Here is a 20714-nt window from a genome sequence, read left to right as displayed (position 1 = left end):
ATATATGCACTCAAATTAAAGTCTAAATAGAAATTACACACATATTGGCTCTCTTGTTTCAACAAAACTCTCAAAGGTTCTGCTAATTAGCTTAAGCCATCATTTACGGCTCCCACCATGGATTACTTTATCTAATCTCCCTTTACAAGCTCTCTTGAGGATATACTATGGGGGAAAATAAATCATTCTTGACAAACTTGCACAAAAATATGGATTCAAATAGTAAAAAGAAATTTAAATTGGATCAAATGTACACAGGGCATTACCTGAAGTCACATTCCATCTTATATGAATTTATCTTTGGCTGATGTTTTTTGTTTGTTTTACTTAATTCTTAAGTGACAGCTGACAGGAATGATTACAAGTGGGATCTCCAAGTTTTTGTTTTTGAATTATCTTATTGCAAATGTTACAGCAGATTAAAAACCAAATCAAATGATAAGCGAAGGATAGTTGAAGCTACTAAAACATGTCTTCCACGGAGATATCACCACTTGTCACCTACGGTTCACTAGCCATCACAACGCGCTGTGGCGAAATTTATTGCTGTGAAAATCTCAATAACTTTGTGGTGAATTGTGATACTTGCTCACAGCAATTCAATTTGCTGAGTTGCACTTTATTCATTAAACACATCAAAAAATGCAAAACAATTGCTTATGGGAACTTCTCAGACCATAATAGCGTTCTTCAGGACGACTTCATAACCAATGACATCGATAGTCTAGCAACGACAGTCGATCCCTTGACGACTTTTAAATTGGAAGTAGTTAGGGATAAAGATCAGGCAAGTTGAAAGACCTTAAACACTACAAACTATGAATGTTATAAAACTAGTTGTGTATTTGATTTCTCTCTCCAGGGTTTCAATGAGTTGCTAGAGGAGTCTCAATACTCTGACTTTATGGATGAAGACGAATTACCAATAGAGAAAATAATCCGACGGAAAGAAACTGAAGGAATAATCATCGAATATAAAAAACATCCCATTTTGTGGGACCCTGATATTGCTAGATCAAGTACCGATAGCGAGAAAGAGGAACACTATAGACAAATCGTAGAATCAGTTAATTCTAAATTTAAAATGAATATAACATATTGCGAACTCTATCAACAAATTCTTACCATGAGGACGGAGTATAGAAAGGTTCTTGAGAGGAAGCAGCGTTTTAACGATGACAGTACAAAATTAAACCCAAAACCATGGTACTTTGAGAATCTATCTTTTATACAAGGTGATAATGATGATATCCAGGTTTGTTTTTTCATTAACGAATCAGTACGCTTCTTATGTACCTTATACTTAAATTTAGGTGGAATTGCCATCGATGGATAACACGAACACCATTACTATTACCAAACAAGAACCCTATGACTCTGAGGTAAGGGAATACAATTAAGAAGTGTGTCTTATAAAAATAAGCATACAACTGTATTTTTCTTTTAAGACGTCTTGCTCTGGTGAACAACCCACAGAAAACCCAGGACAAGGTGGATCTATGACTATACATGACCCAATAATTATATCGGAACTATTAACCCAATACAAGCAAAATCCATTATTGTGGGACCAATCTGCCCCACATTACAATAATCAAAACGCACGAAAAGATGCTTACGGCAAAATAGTTACCTACCTCAATACAAAATTCAACAAAAATATCACAGAAAGGATTGTAAAACAGCAACTTTTGAATCTTCGAAAAAGTTATAGGAGAGTTCAGAGAAAAAAGAACAGCACCGGTAATCGACAGCATTTGTGGTACTTCGATCATTTATCTTTTATCGATAAAGAGGTAACAAAAAAGTTAACCAATAGGTTTTAAATATTTTCTTAAAGTAACAGACATTTCCTTTCAGATTCCAATTAATTATAAAGATTGCGGAAGCGAAGACAAGAATAAGGAATCAGATATTAGTATGGCTATAATTCAAGAATACAAAAAACACCCTCGATTGTACAACAACGACCTCTATCAGAACAACTGCCGTTTTAGTCGGACTGAAAGTTTTAATAAAATTCGAAGTTATATCAATTCGAAGTTCAACACAAATTACACCAATGCAATGATAAGAGTTAAAATATGCCGTCTCAGAAGCAGTTACAGACGCATTTTGAGGTCAAAGGAAGAATTTGAAAAAAATCATGCAAATTCCAAAGAAAAATTCCATCCTCAGTGGAAATACTTTGATAAGTTATCATTTATTGGAACGAAAGATAGTGATTTCGCTGTAAGACGTATAAAACCTAACAACAAACAAGGCAAAGAAAACAAGAGCGAACAAGAAGTACCAATTGAATATGAAGAAAGCAGGGACGGAGACGATGAACAAGCAACTTCAAATATCAACAGTGATCATAATGATGAGATGGAGACAGTTGACACATTACAACAATACGATGACCATAATATGTCGGTTGAAAGTGATAATGATAAGCCATATGAAAATGATTACACAATTGAATTTCTACCAGAAGATGAAGGAGAGCAATTTGATCAATTGGAAAATGTATCCGTTGATGGCCCAGAAGAACTCCAAAGTCCGGTAAGTACAATTTCCTATAATGAAATTATAACTGCGACATTTTGTATTTATTTTTGTTCTGTTCTAAGAAATCTTTTATCAAAAATAAGGAAATTGTAACAGCTGTTATAGAAGAGTATCAGAAATTACCCTGTCTATGGGATTTCGCACAGTATAGCAATAATCAAAACTTCCGTAGAGAAGCTTTTCAGCAATTGACCAAAAACATCAACGATAAATTCAACACAAAGTACAAATACCAATTTATTAGAAATAAAATCTTTCAACTGCGTTCTACATACGAACGCATGTTAAAAACGAACAACAAATATTCTGCTTCCGAGCCAAAGTTGTGGTATGCTAAAAAGTTGTCATTTATCCAAGAAACAGCAAATCAAGTAAGCAAGTTAAATTAATTTTGAACTATCAAAATAGTTATGAATTCGTCGACAATTCTAGGAACAAGACGTAACAGTGTGCGATGAAGGCAATGAAAACACGGTTCAAACCGATAAGTCTGAAGAGGACAATATAGAAGAAGTAGGTTTAAATTGTACCCTTTTTTCCTTAGGGAGTTACTTTTTTAACTTAGGTGCATTATATTTCAATTCAGGTTGAGCTACCATCGTTTGATGACACGAATTCAATAATTATTACAAAACACGAACCTTATGACTCTGATGTAAGGGGATAAAATTAATTATTGTGAGTCATCTTTTAAATAATAAAACTAATCATTTCTTAGACTTCTGGCTGTGTTGAACCCACACAAAATACAGGACAAGTTGGATCTATGACAATACATAATCCAATTTTAATATCGGAACTCATAGCCCAATATAAGCAATATGCATTGTTGTGGGACCATACCGACCCACTTTACAATAATCACAACACACGGAAAGGTGCTTATTGCAAAATAGCTGCTTACATCAATATAAAATTCAACAAACAACTCACAGACACGGATGTCAAGCAACAAATTATAAATCTTCGAAAAAGTTATAGGAGAGTTCAGCGAAGAAAACAGAACACAGGAACACATCGACAGCGTTTGTGGTATTTCGATAGTTTATCCTTTGTCGATAAGAACGTAACTTAGATACAGATTGTAATACACTGATATAATGACAGAAATTTTCTTTACAGGTTCCAATTAAAAAAAGTGATTCTGCGATTATGGATTATGATGAAAATTCTGTGAGTCATGAAAAGTTACATAGCTGTGTTTTTTTCAAAATCTTGAATACTTTATTTCCAGACAATTGATTATAAAGTTTGGGCAAACGAGGATGATAAAAAAGTAGAAACAAGTACCGAGAATAGGGGATCAGATATTACTATGGCTTTAATTGAGGAATACAAAAAACACCCTCGCTTGTACAACAACAGCCTCTATAAGACCAACTGCCGGGTCAGCCGAGCTGAAGGTTTCACAAAAATTCGAACTAATATCAATAATAAGTTCAATACTAGTTACACCAATGCAGAGATTAGAGTCAAAATATGCCATCTCAGAAGCAGTTATCGACGCATTTTGAGAGCAAAAGAAGAATTTGAAAAACTTCATGCAAATTCCAAGAGGAAATTCCTTCCTCAATGGAAATACTTTCATAAGTTGTCATTCATTGGAACCAAAGATAGTGATTTCCCTGTGAGCCGTATAAATCCTAACAAGAAACGAGAAAAAAATAAAAGCAGTGCAGGAGAAGAAGCAATTGAATGTGAAGAAAGCAGGGACGGAGACGAAGAATCACTTGCTAATTTCAATAGTGACCATAACAATGAGTTGGGGACAGTTAAAGCATTGCAAGAGTGCCATGATTATATTTCAGTTGAGAGCGATAATGATGATGACAACGATTGCAAGATTGAATTTTTATTGGAAGATGGAGAACAACCCAATCAATTGGAAGATTCGTCTGATAATGGCGAAGAAGAAGTCCAAAGTCCAAAGGTAAGTGAAGTTTTACTTAACGTTAAATTATAACTGAAACACTTTTTTTATTTACTTACAGAAATCTTTCATACGAAGTAAGGAACTTGTTACAGCTATTATAGAAGAGTATCAAAATTTACCCTGTTTATGGGATGTCGAACAGTATACAACCGACAATAACCTCCGTAGAGAAGCTTTTCAGCAGTTGACCAAAAACATCAACGATAAATTTAACAAAAAGTACAATTACAAATACATTAGAGATAAAATTGTTCAACTGCGTTCTTCATACAAACGAATGTTAAGAAGGAAAGAAAAATATCCCACTTCTGAGCCAAAATTATGGTATGCTAAAAAGTTGTCATTTATAGGAGGCATAGCAAGTCAAGTAAGAGCTTTTTGATTTATCATCATTCATTTCGATTTATCAAGATAAATTCGTTTAAAATTCTAGGAACAAGATGTAAAAATGTGCAATGAAGGGAATAGTAGGACGTTTCAAACCGATGAGTCGGAAGACGAGAATATGGAAGAAGTAGGTTAATTTGTATTGTTTTTGTTTTAAGGTTCAAAGTTCAGTTCCCGTGGGGTAATGGTTAAGGCGTAGGTTAGTTGCATGTTACGAGGAATTGGCAAATCTGAAAGAAGAACTCTTCGCTTGAGCTTCTGAATTAAGCCTTTTGGTTTTGGCATATGATAGTAGGTCTTCCCAATTACTCGCACACAAAAATGATTGAGACTAATTCTAGCCTAAGACCTTGGTTTCTCTTGAGCCTTCACATCACCAAAATTTTATTATTTTCATGATAATTTTTTGTAATAACTTTTTTCGTTTTAACTTTCAGGTATTCAATAGGAAAAATAAGATTCTAACAGTAAGTTTGCATAAAATTCGATATGATCTTTGAAAGACTATAATTTTTTCTTCCAGCAAAATATGGTTTTTGTAATTATAGACCTTTATAAGACAGCACCAATCTTATGGGACAACAACAATCCTTTGCATGTTCTTCGAACGGAACGAAGAAAAGCAATTAAAAAACTAACTGAAATTATAAATACGAAATATGAAGTTCAACTTACCGTTGAAGACTTTCGATATCATATAAGATCTCTACGTGATACGTATTATAGAGCTTTGCGTCAAGAAAAAGCCACAAGGGAAGGCGATGGTGGGAGTTGTTATGCACCAAAACCATTTTTCTTCGATCGGTTGTCATTCTTAGAACCATTTGCTGATAAATTTTTAAAATGGCATGGAAATATAAAAGAGCCTAATGAAGATTTCAACTATCTTGTAGACAACAAGCCTTTAATGATTGAAATTATTGAAGTTTATAAGGCAAATCCTTGTCTGTGGGATTCAAAGCACAAGGACAAAGAGAATAGAACAGCTCATTCAGAAGCCTACGATATGATTAAAAACGCCTTTTTGACGAATGACTTAACATTAACCACAGAACAGGTTGTGAATGTAATAAGGTTCCTTCATTCTTCCTATGCGAAGCAGAAAAAGATTAACGATAAGAATACAGGAAACAATACAAAAGGCGATATTGACTCGCAGATTTGGTTTTATGAACATCTCCATTTCCTAACAAAAGTACATAAGAACACTGATAAATATTGCTCGCATTGTGATCAAAATTTCCATACATTGGTAGCGTATGAAAAGCATAAGATCGAAATTGCCGGCGACTTCCCTTATAAATGTTCCTTGTGCAACGCTGGGTTTATTTCGCGTTCGAAATATGCATATCATCAATTTACACACAAGGAGCCGCATAAATGCAAACAATGTGATTTTCAAGCTTACGACAAACATAACTTTAATGTTCACATGCGACGTCATAAAGGTATACATCCTTTTAAGTGTGCAGAATGCAGTAAGGGATTTGTAACGTCTACAGAACTAAATCGCCATATGCGAATGCACACGGGTGAACGACCCTTCGTTTGTGATATATGCGGCAAGACCTTAACATCTAATTCCGAATTCCGTCAACATACGAAAAGGCACAATAACCAACGAGACCACAAGTGTGGTATGTGTGACAGTGCATTCTATACACCCAAGTCGCTGCGCGATCATATGGCATCACATTCTACTGAACGCAAACACATATGTGACACTTGTGGAGCTGCTTTTAAGAGAAAAAAGACGCTGCTTCAGCATAAAGCCTTGCACGCTGAGGTAAAGAAACACGAGTGCAAGATTTGTGGAAAAGCGTTTGCCCAAAAGGCTGGGGTTTACTCTCATATGAAATCACACGGGTTAATGACTGGAAGTTAGAACTAATAAAGAGGACAATATTATTACATATATGTACATATGTACGTATTTTTAATTTTGTTTTTAAATATGATTTACGTACATACATACATACATATATCAATAAATGTAAATTTAATAAAATGTTCAGTTAAGTTTTGATCTAATTACAGTGATATTTGTTTCTACGAATTCAGATCATAATATTATCAGGTATTGAAACTTTTTATTTAAAATTTCTAGGAGAGCCTCCGTCAAAATGAACTTTTATCCTCAGAATAATTTGGATATTGATGAAAATCGGTACAGACCCTCATTACATTTCTGAGTATCAAAAAAAGACCACAAAATTAAAATGACAATTGTGTTTCGACAACGAAACCACTAGGAAACAAAGGAATAAGGAAGAAAATGTATGCGAAAAAACGAAATCTTAAAAACTTTGGTAGGTAATTGATTATTGCAACATTTTGTTTTGTGTTGCCTTTTTTGGGCAATTTTATACCTATGTATATGTAGTTAACAAACAAGGTATAAAATATTTGTTAACATTTTCAAAGTTGAGATTTGAATTGATTTCAACTTTTCTTATTCTCTAAAGAAATTTGTAACATTAAAAAAATAAAAGAGATATTAAATGAAATGATTTTAGATACAAAGTATGTAGGTACCTTACTTACCTACCATTTAGGCAGAATATAAGAAGAATCGTTGTTTTCCACATTTGCCATTTTTTGAAACCGCTGTAACTTTTCACTTACTTACTTAAGCTATGTTCTACAAACTAGCTCGTAATTTTTGGAGTAGCTCTTTTGTACCTTTTATCGTTCGAAAATCATGCCCTAAGAAGAGAGTTTTCGAAATTTGTATGCTCAAATAAGATTTTTGGGGACTTTTTGTCACAAGTTAATAAAGATGTCCTCAGTATCTGCACCAATTTCCATAAATATAAAAATAATTCCTAAGTTTATACAATGATCGAATTAATGAACATAGGTAAAGCTTCAATGTTTTGACTGGACTATTAAGCCTAAACACAGATAGGAACTAGTTGCTTCTTTGGAACATACATAGCAATGGTAAATAATATGGACTTAGTGTTGGTCATACAAAACGAACATTGGCGATGCAGATATGATAACAGTAATTGATATACAGCAGTGTTTTTTGTTAAAGCCGAAATATAAGCGGCTTCGGTTTTCTACTTTATATTTCCCGTTAATACTATACGCAATATACTTTCAATTCTTACCTTAACTAACAATGGAATTATGTTGATATTGTATTTCTTTTTATATCACAATTTTCTGTTATTTTCCGAAAATTCAAAATTAAACTTATTATTTACAATTTTTGTGTCACTGCTATTAAATAACTGTTCAAACTCAAATGTATATCCCTGTTTGGTAACTTTTGCAAACAACCACTAAAGCAGCATTCATATGAGCGCGACCAACGAACGACGAATGAATTACAAAATGTGAGTTTATATACGTTTGAAGACATATTTCCACACAAATTCTTAACAAAACGATAGCAATATAGTTTCTATTTGATTTATGATGCATACTTTTACTTTTCAATATCATATATTAATAAATTTAAGAAAACAAATTTATTCGTCGCGAAAAAAATTGAAGTAGATACGAACTGTCAAACTTTATTCGCGTTCCACATTATCCACACTCGCAACGAATAAAATAATCGCGCGTACTTAACCTACAAAATTCATTCTTGTTTTGATTTCGGTGATCAAAGTCAAACTTTATTCGCGACGAATTAAAAACTCTCATGTGAATGAAATGTCAAAATCGACGAATATTCGTTCATTCGTTGGTCGTTGGTCGTGCTCATGTGAATAATGCTTAATTGGGTTTTCCGATGGGATAGGTGGATACTGACAGCACGTTACTAAACACACCCATTAAAAAAGAAAAGTACTATAAAGGGAAATTATTTGAAGTTGACTTTTTTTGAGTCAAAATTGATCCCTCTTTCAATTCAAATGTCCTTATTTTAATGATTATTGATGCAAGGAAACAAAATATGATGTTTAAAAATGAATACAAGTTTTTCCCACTAAACCTAAAAAAGGGCAAGCATATCCAAAAAGGTGGAATCGCTTTTTATGTTATTTTTCAAGCAGTCCACATCTAGTATGTCAACTCTATTTACAATCGCAGGTATATAAACAAGAGGCTTTCGCAATCCGATATAACTGGTCTATCGCTGTAAAAGTCTAACCTTTTTTGCACTATAACAAAAATATATACTTAAGATATTTTTAAGCATAATGGATTTTGGATTTTAGCAAGTCAAAAGTCAACGAACTCTAGATAACGAGCCAAGGCTCGGCTCTTCCTTGTGTGGTGAATAAACAAGCCAAGTAGGTATTTATGTCTGTTTCCACAATCTTCTTTCTCGGTCTATCTTAGGCGTCAGTTATAGCTATCATTGGTTTTCATCATTGTAAACAAGCATTGGAATTTTCTTGACAGGTCGTTTGTAGCTACCATTAAAAGTTTATGCCATTGGAAAAAATTTTCTGATTGAAATCCACCGACAATTTTTTTACTGAAAGAAATTTGTCATTGGAATTGTGTGAAATTGGAACACAAGTCAGTGGAACGATTCATTTCACTTTTGAACATAAGAGTAACTGTAATAACAGTAATGAATTTCCATCGGGAAAATAGGAAAATAAATTGGTAGAGAAAAACAAATGCGCAATTACACTTTTTTTCCTCAAACAAAATTCTTTAGGTGATTTCCGATCAATCAGTATATAATTTTCATTTCTAATCGAAGTGAAACATAGTCAAATATCGATTCAAAAATGTTCCGGACTTTAAGCTGGCCATACACAACTGATGCATTTGCATCGAGATACAGATGTAGGTATTGGTAGATTTTGCATTTTTGTACACTACTCAAAGCTTTAAACTAAATTTAACTTTAAATTTTCTGTGGCTAATTTAGATTGTGTTAGGTTGAACATACAAGTAAGAGCCAATTGTCTCCGAGTCAATTGGACATTGTCAACATTTTCCTGGCATACACGACCGAGCCACAGCCTCTTTGACAGATTGATAAATAATTTATTTGTTTCTCATTTCGAGCAAAAGCAAAAATATGTATGTTTGGATAAAGTCAATATAAAAACGGGTTTTTATAAAATTAACTAAAAATTTCCATTCATTTCTTCAGAGAAATATGTTAAACGAAGAGACAAGATTGTGTAAGGAGACATAACTACTTGGCTCGTTGATGGCTCACACAAGGCAGAGCCTAGCCTCGTCTATTTGGCTGGGGCTCGTTTATTTTTGACTTGTGAAAAACCAAATAGCCAACTCGAGCCATCTCAGCTTCCCTCACAAGGTCGATTTTGAATCGGCTCGGGTCCATTTGTCTTTTTGGCTCTAATCGTGTATGGCTAGCTTTAGAGAAAGCTATATTCATTTGTTTTGAACAATAATATTTTGTGCCATGTTTAATTTGAATGGATGTTGAGAAGTTTTTTGTTGAATGATGTTCTTTGCCAAAAAAAAAAAGAAAATACGGAAAAGAAAAAATTTGAGTTGGAGAAAAGAATTTGGCGATATTCATGAAGAAATATCCTTTAGCTTGTACTTTCGAGGATTGTTCCCACGAGATCAATTGCATTTTCTTCTTTCAAAATTAAGCTACGGTTTTAGCAGTTTGGAGAAAAAACTTGAACTGCATTTTAGTTTAAGCTATGTTCTACCTTTAACGTACAAAAGGCAAGCATAGCTAAAGAGGTGGAACTACCTTTAAAAAGGGGTTTGTATGAGAATGTGAATCATCTAGCAGTTAATATCTGATTGATGGCGATATTACTGTTTTTTACATTATGCAAAACCTAAATGTTAACAACACTACAGTTTATCACTTCAGATAGTATCATCTGTTGCACGTGAATATCTAATCACATTTATTTTCTAGGACCGTACTCTACCAGAGAACCTCTTTACTTCAGTTCTTATTGTATTCAATTTTCAAAATGAAAAAAAAAAAAAAGAAAAAAGGGAAACAAATCAAAAATATGAATTATTACTGATATTTTCTTACCACGTACTTCTGAAAATAGGTAATTTTATTAATTTAAGATTAGTTCTGATCCAAATTTCTCTAAATTGCCTACAATTTCTTTTTTATATGTTTTAAATTATTCCGACAAATGATCTATTGGATCAACCTTGAAATGTAAAAAGCGATATGAAGAGGATGAGTTTGTTTACTATTTTTTAGTTTGCATCTGTATAAAGCAGAACAGTAGAGTGAGGAAGATAAATATACATATGTTAAACCCGAAAGTAGGAAAGAGTACACAGGCCGTAATAACTCTTTTTTACTTCCTATAAAATAACATAACTTTTTGACAGTTGTTGCTGTCATCCTTTATGAAAGTATAATGAAATAAATCAATAAACCTAGCAAAAAATGAAAAAAGTAAAAAGATGACACATATTTTTGGACAAAAAGAAAATATTAAAAAGTAATAGTTAAAAAGTGTACTTAGCAAAACAGCATTAAAATTCGGAAAGGTATATCGCAATCAGTTGCATAAACCCATCTATTAAAATTAAAATCAAATAAAAGTTAAAAATAAAGAAGAAACTTCGATGAGGACAAAGATGCTATAATAAAGATAAACATGTTACTCTTTACTATAATCTTGACTTCCAAATATATCGAATTTCTTATTGTGAGTAGTTTCTTTCTATCTGACAAACAGACATTTTATTTGTAACATTTAGCATAAATCAAATTTAGATGCATACTAATCAAGAATGAGAAACAAATTACAATATTATTAGTTATATGGTGGGTTACTTTTTGCACTACGCGGCAAACAGTTAATTTTTTTAAACATATCTCCGACACAGATTTGAAAAGATCCTGTGGGATAAAGTAATAAACACTTGATTAAATGCACTGAAGGGTTTATTTCGGTTAGTTAAATGCTCCAAATGATGACCAAACAAACTCAACAACTGGTCCACAAATGCTTTGGAAAGTCGAAACCTCATTTTGAAGTCAATATCATCATAGTCCTAAAATGGATTCTTGTGAACGCGGAATACTCTTGAACGGAGAATAACCATATGTTGTTCTTTTCATCACATGAAACTAATATTCTAATTGAGAATTAAAATGATATTATAAATAGTAATGCAATGTTGAATTATAGAATACAAATTTTACAAAACAAAACATCAGCTGTCAATCTGTCATATTCATTTTTTAATGACACTTTTAAAACTCAATGAACCAAAACTGGATATTTAGTTTTAAAAGGTGTTTAAAAGTTTGTTTACTTTAAGAACGCTTGGTGAAACCATAATATCCCATTTAACAGTTTAAAATCCTTAAAAAAAAGTATAAAAGTTTTATGCAATTGGGCATATATGTGGTACAAAAATTAAACCCAACCCTGATCCAACCTAATCTTTCAACCGTATCATATAAAGAATGTGATGTTGGACGAAATGAAGTATCTGAAGTTTTCCCATGTACCTTGAACGTGCCGTGTTTAGCTATTGCCATAGTTTTATTTTATATTTGTATAATGTGGAGGTGGACAGCACGTACGAAGCCTATTTTTCAATCTGTTTTACCAGCAAAGTCCTAAATAAATCTGTGAAAAATCAACTCTTGTTTTATTGGTTTTGTGTAATATTAAAGTGAAAAATGTCCAGCACAGAGATATCATCACTTTTAGCCTATAATCCAACGCCCATCACAACACGCTGTGGCGAGGTTTATTGCTCCGAAAATCTCGATAACTTTATAATACACTGTGGAACTTGCTCACAGCAATTCAATTTGCTGAGTTGCACTTTATTTATTAAACACATCAAAGAATGCAAAACAATGGGTTTTCAAAACATGGGAGAGCAGAATATAGCTTCTCAGGATATTTGCAGCTATACCATCGATAATCTACTCAAAGATGCCTTAAAAAGCAATAACATCGATAGCGGAGGAACGGGAACAGGACCAGTCGATCATCATATTGATCCGCTATTGGCTCTTAAGTTAGAAATGGTTAAGGAAAAAGATGAGGCAAGTTGACAAACCAAACTAAAAAATAATACAAACAAGACCCAATTAGATTTTTGTTTTTGATAGCCCCTAGGTTTTAATGAACCACAACAAGAGGTGGAATACCTGTCGGACTATATGGACGAGGACGAACTGTCAATTGAAAAAGTAATCCGCCGAAAGAAAATAGAAGGTATCATAGATGAATATAGGAAACACCCGATTTTGTGGGATCCAGGCATGGCTAGATCGAGCACGAATAGTGAAAAGAAGCAACATTATAGACAAATCAGAAAAATGGTCAATACTAAGTTCAAAATGAATCTGACATACAAGGAATTGCACCAACAAATTATTAACCTGAGACAGGTTTACAAAAGGGTTCTCAAGCGAAAGCAAAGTTTCGAAAGATTCTTTACCGATGGAAGTACAAAATTCAATCCAAAGTTATGGTACTTCGAGAAGCTTTCCTTTATCCAAGGTTTGAATGATGACATTGAGGTGTGTGCTCTTTTGTTTATTTAACAATTACAAAAGAATTTATTTAATTTTTGATTTTGATTAAGGTCGAACTACCATCATTGGATGAATCAAACCCGAACTTAATTACGAAGCAAGAGCCATCCGACTGTGAGGTAAAAGAAAATTCTTCATTGTTTATTTCGTTGTATTCAGTTAAAAAATCTATTTTCTCATTTTTAGTCCTCCGATTCTGGAAACAAACAACCAATACAACCATTTGTAAAGCGACCAGAACGCGATAGTTGCAAGATATTAAATGATCCACCTATAATATCGGATCTCATAGCGCAATACAAGCAATATCCATTCTTGTGGGATCAAACAGCTCCTCTTTATAATAGCAAATACGCCCGAAAGGATGCCTATCGTAAAATCACTGCCTACATTAATAATAAATTCAACAAAAATGTCACCGACAGAAATGTTAGACAGCAAATTGTTAATCTTCGCAGTGTATACAGAAGAGTTCAACGGAAAAAACACGATGCTGATTATCGAATTGTTTTGTGGTATTATGATGATTTATCATTTATCGATAGGAAGGCGAATGAAGAAGAAAATAATGTGGTAAGTTGAATGGATTTTTGTTAGGATTGATTCTCGTAGGTTTTCAAGTAAATCAAATCAAATGGGGTGGCGCAACAGTCTGTTGTGAACCAGGGCCTAGTGACTTACAACTCTAAACCATTCCAGTGTGCGAGTACTGTTGTCAGGAATGGAATGGAAGGGACCTACAATTTAAGGCCGAATCCGGACGGCTAGTTTGAGAAAGCACTTTTTCATGACAAGAATTACTCTTGAAGGATTTGTCAATTCCTCGCAAGAGGCAGTACCCGCGAAAATTATTTTTTTTTTAAATTAAGGTGGCACAGGCAGGGATTGACCCTAGACCCCTTGAATGACAGTCCAACGCCCTAACCATCATGCCACGGGTACACCGTACTCAACTTATTTGTACGACTGCAGTAAAGTTTAAACTCAATTACCCAAAACAAACAACCACGTTTCTCTTCAATAGAATTGCGTTATTCTGGTTAGGAATACATACAGGGTGACACTCCTACAGTGTCGGTTGCTGCGCGCTCAGAAGAATTTGTTATTAGTTGTTATACTAATGAAGATCGAGCGTTTTGCGTTAAGTATTGCCGCCAAAAATCGTATGTAAAAGTTCGACGTGCGATCCGGTATCAGTTCAAAGTTCCTCACCATAGTCGCCTGAATCGGCCACACCAACCGATCTTAGCCACTCGAAAATAGTCCGCACGTCTAAAAATATCAAGAAAGTCCGTGACGCTATTCAAGAATTTAAAGATACCGACTACAGACAATATTTACTCTTCGTTTCGATAATACTTCGAAAATTGGCATATGGTGAAATCGTTTTAGGTAAACTTTTAATGAGCGATGAAGATCATTTTGATCATTCTGGAGCTATGAACAAACAAAATTTCAGGTATCGGATAGTTGTACACAGAAACATGTTTTTTCAACGCTGACGTAAACGTCAATTAAGTCGAACAATAACTCATCAAGTTGGGGCGATGTGCCATACTACCTGAGACACCCCACTCTGTTGAAAAAAGCGTTAGGTACCCGTTCGACAAATTTCGATTGCCGCCTCGTACTCCGAATATGTCAGCTCCCTATTTCCACCTTTTGGATTATCTACACGAATTCCAAACATGATTTGAAGTATTTAAAAGCGTGCATTCGACAAGAAATTTCTTAGGTTACGCCGCAATTTTTACGAAAAGTCTTAAAAAATTTTGTCAAAAGGTTATGTAAGACAGAAAGGACATAATTTACGGATGTAATATTTCAAATATAATTTGTCTAATTCTGGGGTTAAAATAAAATAAAAATATTTTGTCACCCTGTAATGATCCAATGATATTTATTGACAAACAAACGAAACAAGTTACATCAACCTTATTCTTATTAGAACAATTGGTACAATAAGTATTACTGATACGCTTGACCTATTAGTTTTCCATTTAAGTAAGGACTAGTGACATTTGCACTCATTTAACATTTGATAGGATGAGATGAGTCCCCGTCAATCACTGAACTCAAGCATCAGTAAATGAGCTAATTGAGTTAAAAGATGTCCCGTGTTGTATCACCTGTTGCCCTCGTCACTTAAGAGCAATGTCTGTAATGATGTTATTAAATATAAAATATTATTCGTTTCAAAACCCAAAACCGAAAAATGGCTAGCCTGTAGCAAAAATGAAGGCCGACATATTATTGTTCTCCAAAAAATGATGAGTTCCGTTTCAGGCGAAGGTAAATAATAACTATTTTTACGTTAAAACTCTCAAGAGCTTGCTGTTCACTTTTTCATTGGAAACTATAACCGATGGAAGGCAACGTTCCTTTTTCTGACAACAGATCGTGAGTGGGGTTCTGAATAACAATGAAATTGATAACACTATTTTTGCATAGTAATTTAATTCCTACCGATGGTATATGGGATCATTTTCATTCTATTTATTCAAAGTTATCCGAGCAAATAAACTGCCAATCGAAACTGAAAAGATCACCAACAATCAAAGCAATTTATCATGATATTAGAAGTCTTCTGCTTATTTATTGATTTGAAAATTTTCTTTTTTTAGATTCCAATAGAAGTCGATGTTCCTGATACCACGAACGACCAGAAAACTTCGGTAAATTATTGCCAATAAAACAATCAATACAAATGATAATTATTATTTATTAATTTTAAAGGTTTTGGGATATCAAGGTGGCGATAGTGATATTGATGATAGCAAAGAAACACCTGCTCAAAAAAGAGAAACTGCAATTGTTTTAGCTATTATCGAGGAGTACAAAGAACATCCGTGCTTATACAAACCCTATGATCATAAAAACAATTGTCGTTTTAGTCGAGCTGATGCTATAACTGAAGTTCGAACAACTATTAATAATAAGTTCAATACCAGCTATACTGATGCAGAAATAAAGGCTAGAATTTCCACACTTCGAAGTAGCTATAGACGAATTTTGCGTACTAAGGAAGGATTTGAAAAGCTTCATGCCAATGCCAATAGAAAATTCCATCCCCAATGGAAATACTTTGATAAATTGTCCTTTATTGGAACAAAGAATAGTGACTTCGCTATGAGACGTAGGAAGCCGAAGAAAAATCCAGATGACGACAACAACGATGAAGTAGAAATGAAAATGAAGACGAGAGGAAGAGGAAGAAAAAAACAAGAAGCTAAGAAGTATGATACTGAAGAAGAGGAAGATGAAGAGGATGAATCAGATGAGGAGGATGATGAAGATGGGGACGATGACGACGGGGAAGGGGAAGAAGAAGAGGAGGAAGAAGAAGATGAACCACCCCAACATGATGATAGAATTTCAGCCGAGAGTGAAGATGGAGAATCAAATCATAACAGTGTTATTAAAGCAGAATTCCCACCAGAAACAAGTCAACCGATTAAATTTGAGCATTTATCCGATAACGGTGAAGAGGAACGTCAAAATCCAGTAAGTAGTTAATTTAAATTTTGAATCATTAAAATAAAAAACTGATAAAATATCTTGCAGAAATCCATCGTCAAAAACAAAGCACTTCTAACAGCAGTTATAGAGGAATATAAAAAATTACCCTGTTTATGGGCTGTCAAACATTATACGAATGACAACACTTATCGTAGAGAAGCATTCGAGCAAATGGCCAAAAATATAAACGATCAATTCAACACAAGGTACAATTACAAGGACATGAGTGCTGAAATAGTTAAACTGCGTGCTACATACAAGCGAATGTTAAAAAAGAAACAAGAAGATCCAACATTTGAGCCAAAACTATGGTATGCTGAGAAGTTGTCATTTATTGAGGGAAAACCACCACCAATTACACAAGACAATGGTCAAGTGAGTGAACTTGAGACAATTTTAAATAAATAAAAGAGATTATTGAATGTTTTTCTTTGTCAAACCTTAAGCAACAGGACTTTGCCATGTGTAACGAAAGCAATGAAACATCATTCACGCATCATGCTCAAGAATCGGAAGAAGATAATATGGAAGAAGTTAGTTTTAAAGACAACTCAAAGTATATAATAATTCATTTCTTGTTTTTTTTTCTTGCAGATATTCAATAAGAAAAACAAGGTTAATTCCGTAAGTGTCTAAATCTCGGGAATTTCCTTTGAAAAAGACTTAATGTTTATTTCGCCTTTTTGTTTACAGAAAGATATGGTTTTCGAAATCATTGACCTTTATAAAACAGCACCTATCCTCTGGGACACTAAACACCCCTTCCATATGCTGCGAACAGAACGCCGAAAAGCAATTCAACAAATAACTGAAGTACTTGGGCGTGAGCATGATTGTTATCTAACAGTCGAAGAATATCGTTACCAAATACGTTTCCTACGAGATTCATATTTTAGAGCTTTGCGCCAAGAGAATGCCGCTAAAATAGGTGATATCGGAAGTTCTTACATACCAAAACCATTTTTTTTCGATCGTTTGTCATTTTTGGAACCCTTCGCTGAAAAATTTCCAATTATTCCTCAGAAATTGCACGCCGACGTTACAGAACCCACAGAAGATTTTACTTATCTTGTTGAAAATAGACCTTTAATGATTGATTTCATTGAAGTGTATAAGGCTCATCCTAGTTTATGGGACTCCAAGGATAAGGACAAAGACAATTTAGCCGCTCATTCAGAGGCCTACGATAAGATTATAAATACTTTTTTAAAATACAATGTTATATTAAACAAGGATCAGGTTTTAACCGCAATAAGGTTTCTTCTGTTTTCGTATGTTAAGCAACAAAAAATCAACGATAAGAATTTACCTACTAACACGTCTAGCGAGCCGCAGGTTTGGTTCTATGATAATCTCCTGTTCCTCGGAAAAATACCTCAGAATATGAACAAATATTGCTCTCATTGTGATCAGCATTTCCATACCTTGGCAGCGTATGAGAAGCATAGAATCGAAATTGCCGGCGATTACCCGTACAAGTGTTCGGTGTGCAAGGCTGGATTTGTTTCGCGCTCGAAGTATGCCTATCATCAGATTACCCACAAAGAGCCGCACAAGTGCGATCAATGCGGATTCCAGGCTTACGATAAACACAACTTTAATGTCCACATGCGCCGTCATAAGGGCATACATCCTTTCAAGTGTCCAGAATGCGACAAAGGATTCGTAACATCCACAGAAATGAATCGTCATATGCGAATGCACACGGGCGAACGGCCGTTCATTTGCGATGTATGCGGGAAAACGTTAACATCCAATTCCGAATTCCGACAGCACATGAAGAGACACAGTAATCAACGAGATCACAAGTGTGATTTGTGTGGCAGTGCATTTTTTACACCTAAGACGCTGCGCGACCATATGGCGTCACATTCAAATGAGCGTCAACATGTGTGTGAAACTTGTGGAGCTGCATTTAAGAGAAAAAAGACGTTACATCAGCATAAGGCATTGCATGCTGAGAAAAAGAAACATGAATGCAAGATTTGTGGCAAGATGTTCGCACAAAAGGCCGGCGTTTACTCCCATATGAAATCACACGGGCTAATGGCAGGAAGTTAAATTTAAAAAATATATTATCATATACATTATTATTATTACCTAGATTTAATGTTAGATTGAAATTTGTGTTTCTAATAAAGTACGTACATATTTCAAATAAATAATCGGTTTGGTTATGTGTGTTTTCATTATTTCATATATAATCAAATTCCTCTTTCTACTGTGGTCCTTATAAATACAATATGTTGCCGTTGTTCGCTGCTTTAAAAAATAAAATTGACCTGGGTATTTTTTGAAATCGTAAGAATTTGCTCTAATTATTTCGAAATGAAATGTGTTAGAAAATTTCACTGCATCGATAATGTTAAATATAAGTAAATAAATAGATTGATTGCTTTTGAATTGATATAACTTACATTTCTATAAATAATCAATTAACATAACTATTAAACAGAGAAGTTGGTTGAAATACTTGACCATGGAAATGACAGAAAATACTAGTTATTGGGTGGCCAAAAACAACAATAAAACAATGTGTCTGTATTTGCTAAATAAAGAAGTTTAAGATTTCGGAGTTAATCCAGAAATAATGCATTCTTGAGTAAAAATATAAATTCGTTATAAAATAAGACGACAGTTTTAAACAAAACTGAAATAAAAACATAAAAAAATCATCCAAATATGTATTTTATTATATGAAAGTCTTTTTTCGTTAACCCTTTGGTTTCGCTATGATTGATTCTTTTCTGATATCTTCCTAGAGGTTTCACGATGAAAACCAAAACCATAATTGAAATGGTAATTGACAACTTCGGAACAATATATAAGAAAATATATTACGATAGCAGTGCCTCTATTTCTTCTTCATTCAATTTTCTCCTTTTGTTCTTAATAGGTATATGTATTTGTTAATCAAACAAATTTGGAAAGCTGTCCATTTTTTTTCAGTTTTTCGATACATTTGAAGTTTTGATTATTTTCTTATTTTTTAAGACTGATACCGCTATTACCATTGGCAATGGATTAATAAACGTGTGAGTGTGAGAAATTTGTATTACCGTTGGCGAATTGATAACCGTTAATTCTCTATTGTCATTATAGAATGTTCGTTGATTTGAACATTATTCGTGTTATTATTTGTCGAACGTTCATATTGTGTGAGAAGAGGTCGAAGCTTATGTAAAAGAAATGTCGGAAAATAAAAGAATATAATTTCATATGTATAATGAATTTTAATTTAGATGCAAGAGAACTAATAAGAATCAGTGCAAAAAGTTAGTCGAACTGATGGAATCGAACCCAAATGTACCGAGAGGTCTTTGGAGAGTTTGGTTTTTCAAAAAAAAAAAAAAAACAAATGAAATATTGGGACCAATTTGCTACAATCCTCAACTCACTTGGGCCACCTACTCACGATGGAAAAGAAAAATTATTGAACGACGAAATAAAAAAATATGAATGCTAGCAAGGAACATTGAAAGTTCTCTTTGGTACCACGTTTCAAGAACTGACTTAAGATATCTGGAGTTCCATACAAAGGTTGATCCAGGATATCTTGAGCAACATAACGAATACACATTTAAAGGTCATACGCCTTTAAAACTTGCACTAAAAACGAACAGCTACTCTCGAGGAAAACACTTACTCATTGCGTTTAAATTGTAATATCCTTTTCTGCTAAGATAATGGGGTGGAATCGGCTAAGGTGATTGTTGACTATCAATTTTTTGATAGTCAAATTGACTATAATTTTCATTTCGTCTGTGTAAGATGATTCAACTCAATTCCATTCGATTGAACAATTTCAGATTCAAATTGTCAAAATTCGTTGTTGTCTTGGTGAAATTTTAAATTGATTCTTATAAAATATCTAAA

The 20714-nt window shown here is 33.7% G+C and overlaps 1 protein-coding gene across 1 annotated transcript; it reads left to right on the top strand.

Moving 5' to 3' along the window:
- The first annotated feature begins 355 nt into the window (after positions 1-355).
- On the top strand, positions 356-19015 carry LOC129948517 (uncharacterized). The gene is made up of 25 exons (XM_056059556.1): positions 356-787; positions 863-1255; positions 1314-1382; positions 1449-1796; positions 1861-2547; positions 2616-2924; positions 2986-3066; positions 3140-3208; positions 3272-3619; positions 3676-3726; positions 3788-4483; positions 4545-4853; positions 4920-5000; positions 5311-5340; positions 5397-6755; positions 12447-12824; positions 12891-13304; positions 13370-13438; positions 13506-13892; positions 15944-15994; positions 16056-16823; positions 16884-17213; positions 17285-17371; positions 17433-17462; positions 17532-19015. The coding sequence occupies exons 1-25, from the start codon at positions 470-472 to the stop codon at positions 18897-18899; spliced, it is 9030 nt and encodes a 3009-aa protein (XP_055915531.1). The 5' UTR covers positions 356-469; the 3' UTR covers positions 18900-19015.
- The last annotated feature ends 1699 nt before the right edge of the window (positions 19016-20714 follow it).

The sequence above is a fragment of the Eupeodes corollae genome, chromosome 1, assembly GCF_945859685.1.
Source record: "Eupeodes corollae chromosome 1, idEupCoro1.1, whole genome shotgun sequence".
In the NCBI taxonomy this organism is placed as follows: domain Eukaryota; kingdom Metazoa; phylum Arthropoda; class Insecta; order Diptera; family Syrphidae; genus Eupeodes; species Eupeodes corollae.
The sequence above is the reverse complement of the archived record's forward strand: the minus strand, read 5'-3'. Positions and strand labels throughout refer to the sequence as shown.

Coding starts and splice junctions, on each gene's coding strand:
- LOC129948517 (XM_056059556.1), top strand. CDS start 470: ATGTCTTCCACGGAGATATCACCACTTGTCACCTACGGTTCACTAGCC. Junction 6,756..12,446: donor ACGGGTTAATGACTGGAAGT/TAGAACTAATAA, acceptor ATATTAAAGTGA/AAAATGTCCAGCACAGAGAT. Junction 13,893..15,943: donor ATGAAGAAGAAAATAATGTG/GTAAGTTGAATG, acceptor TTCTTTTTTTAG/ATTCCAATAGAAGTCGATGT.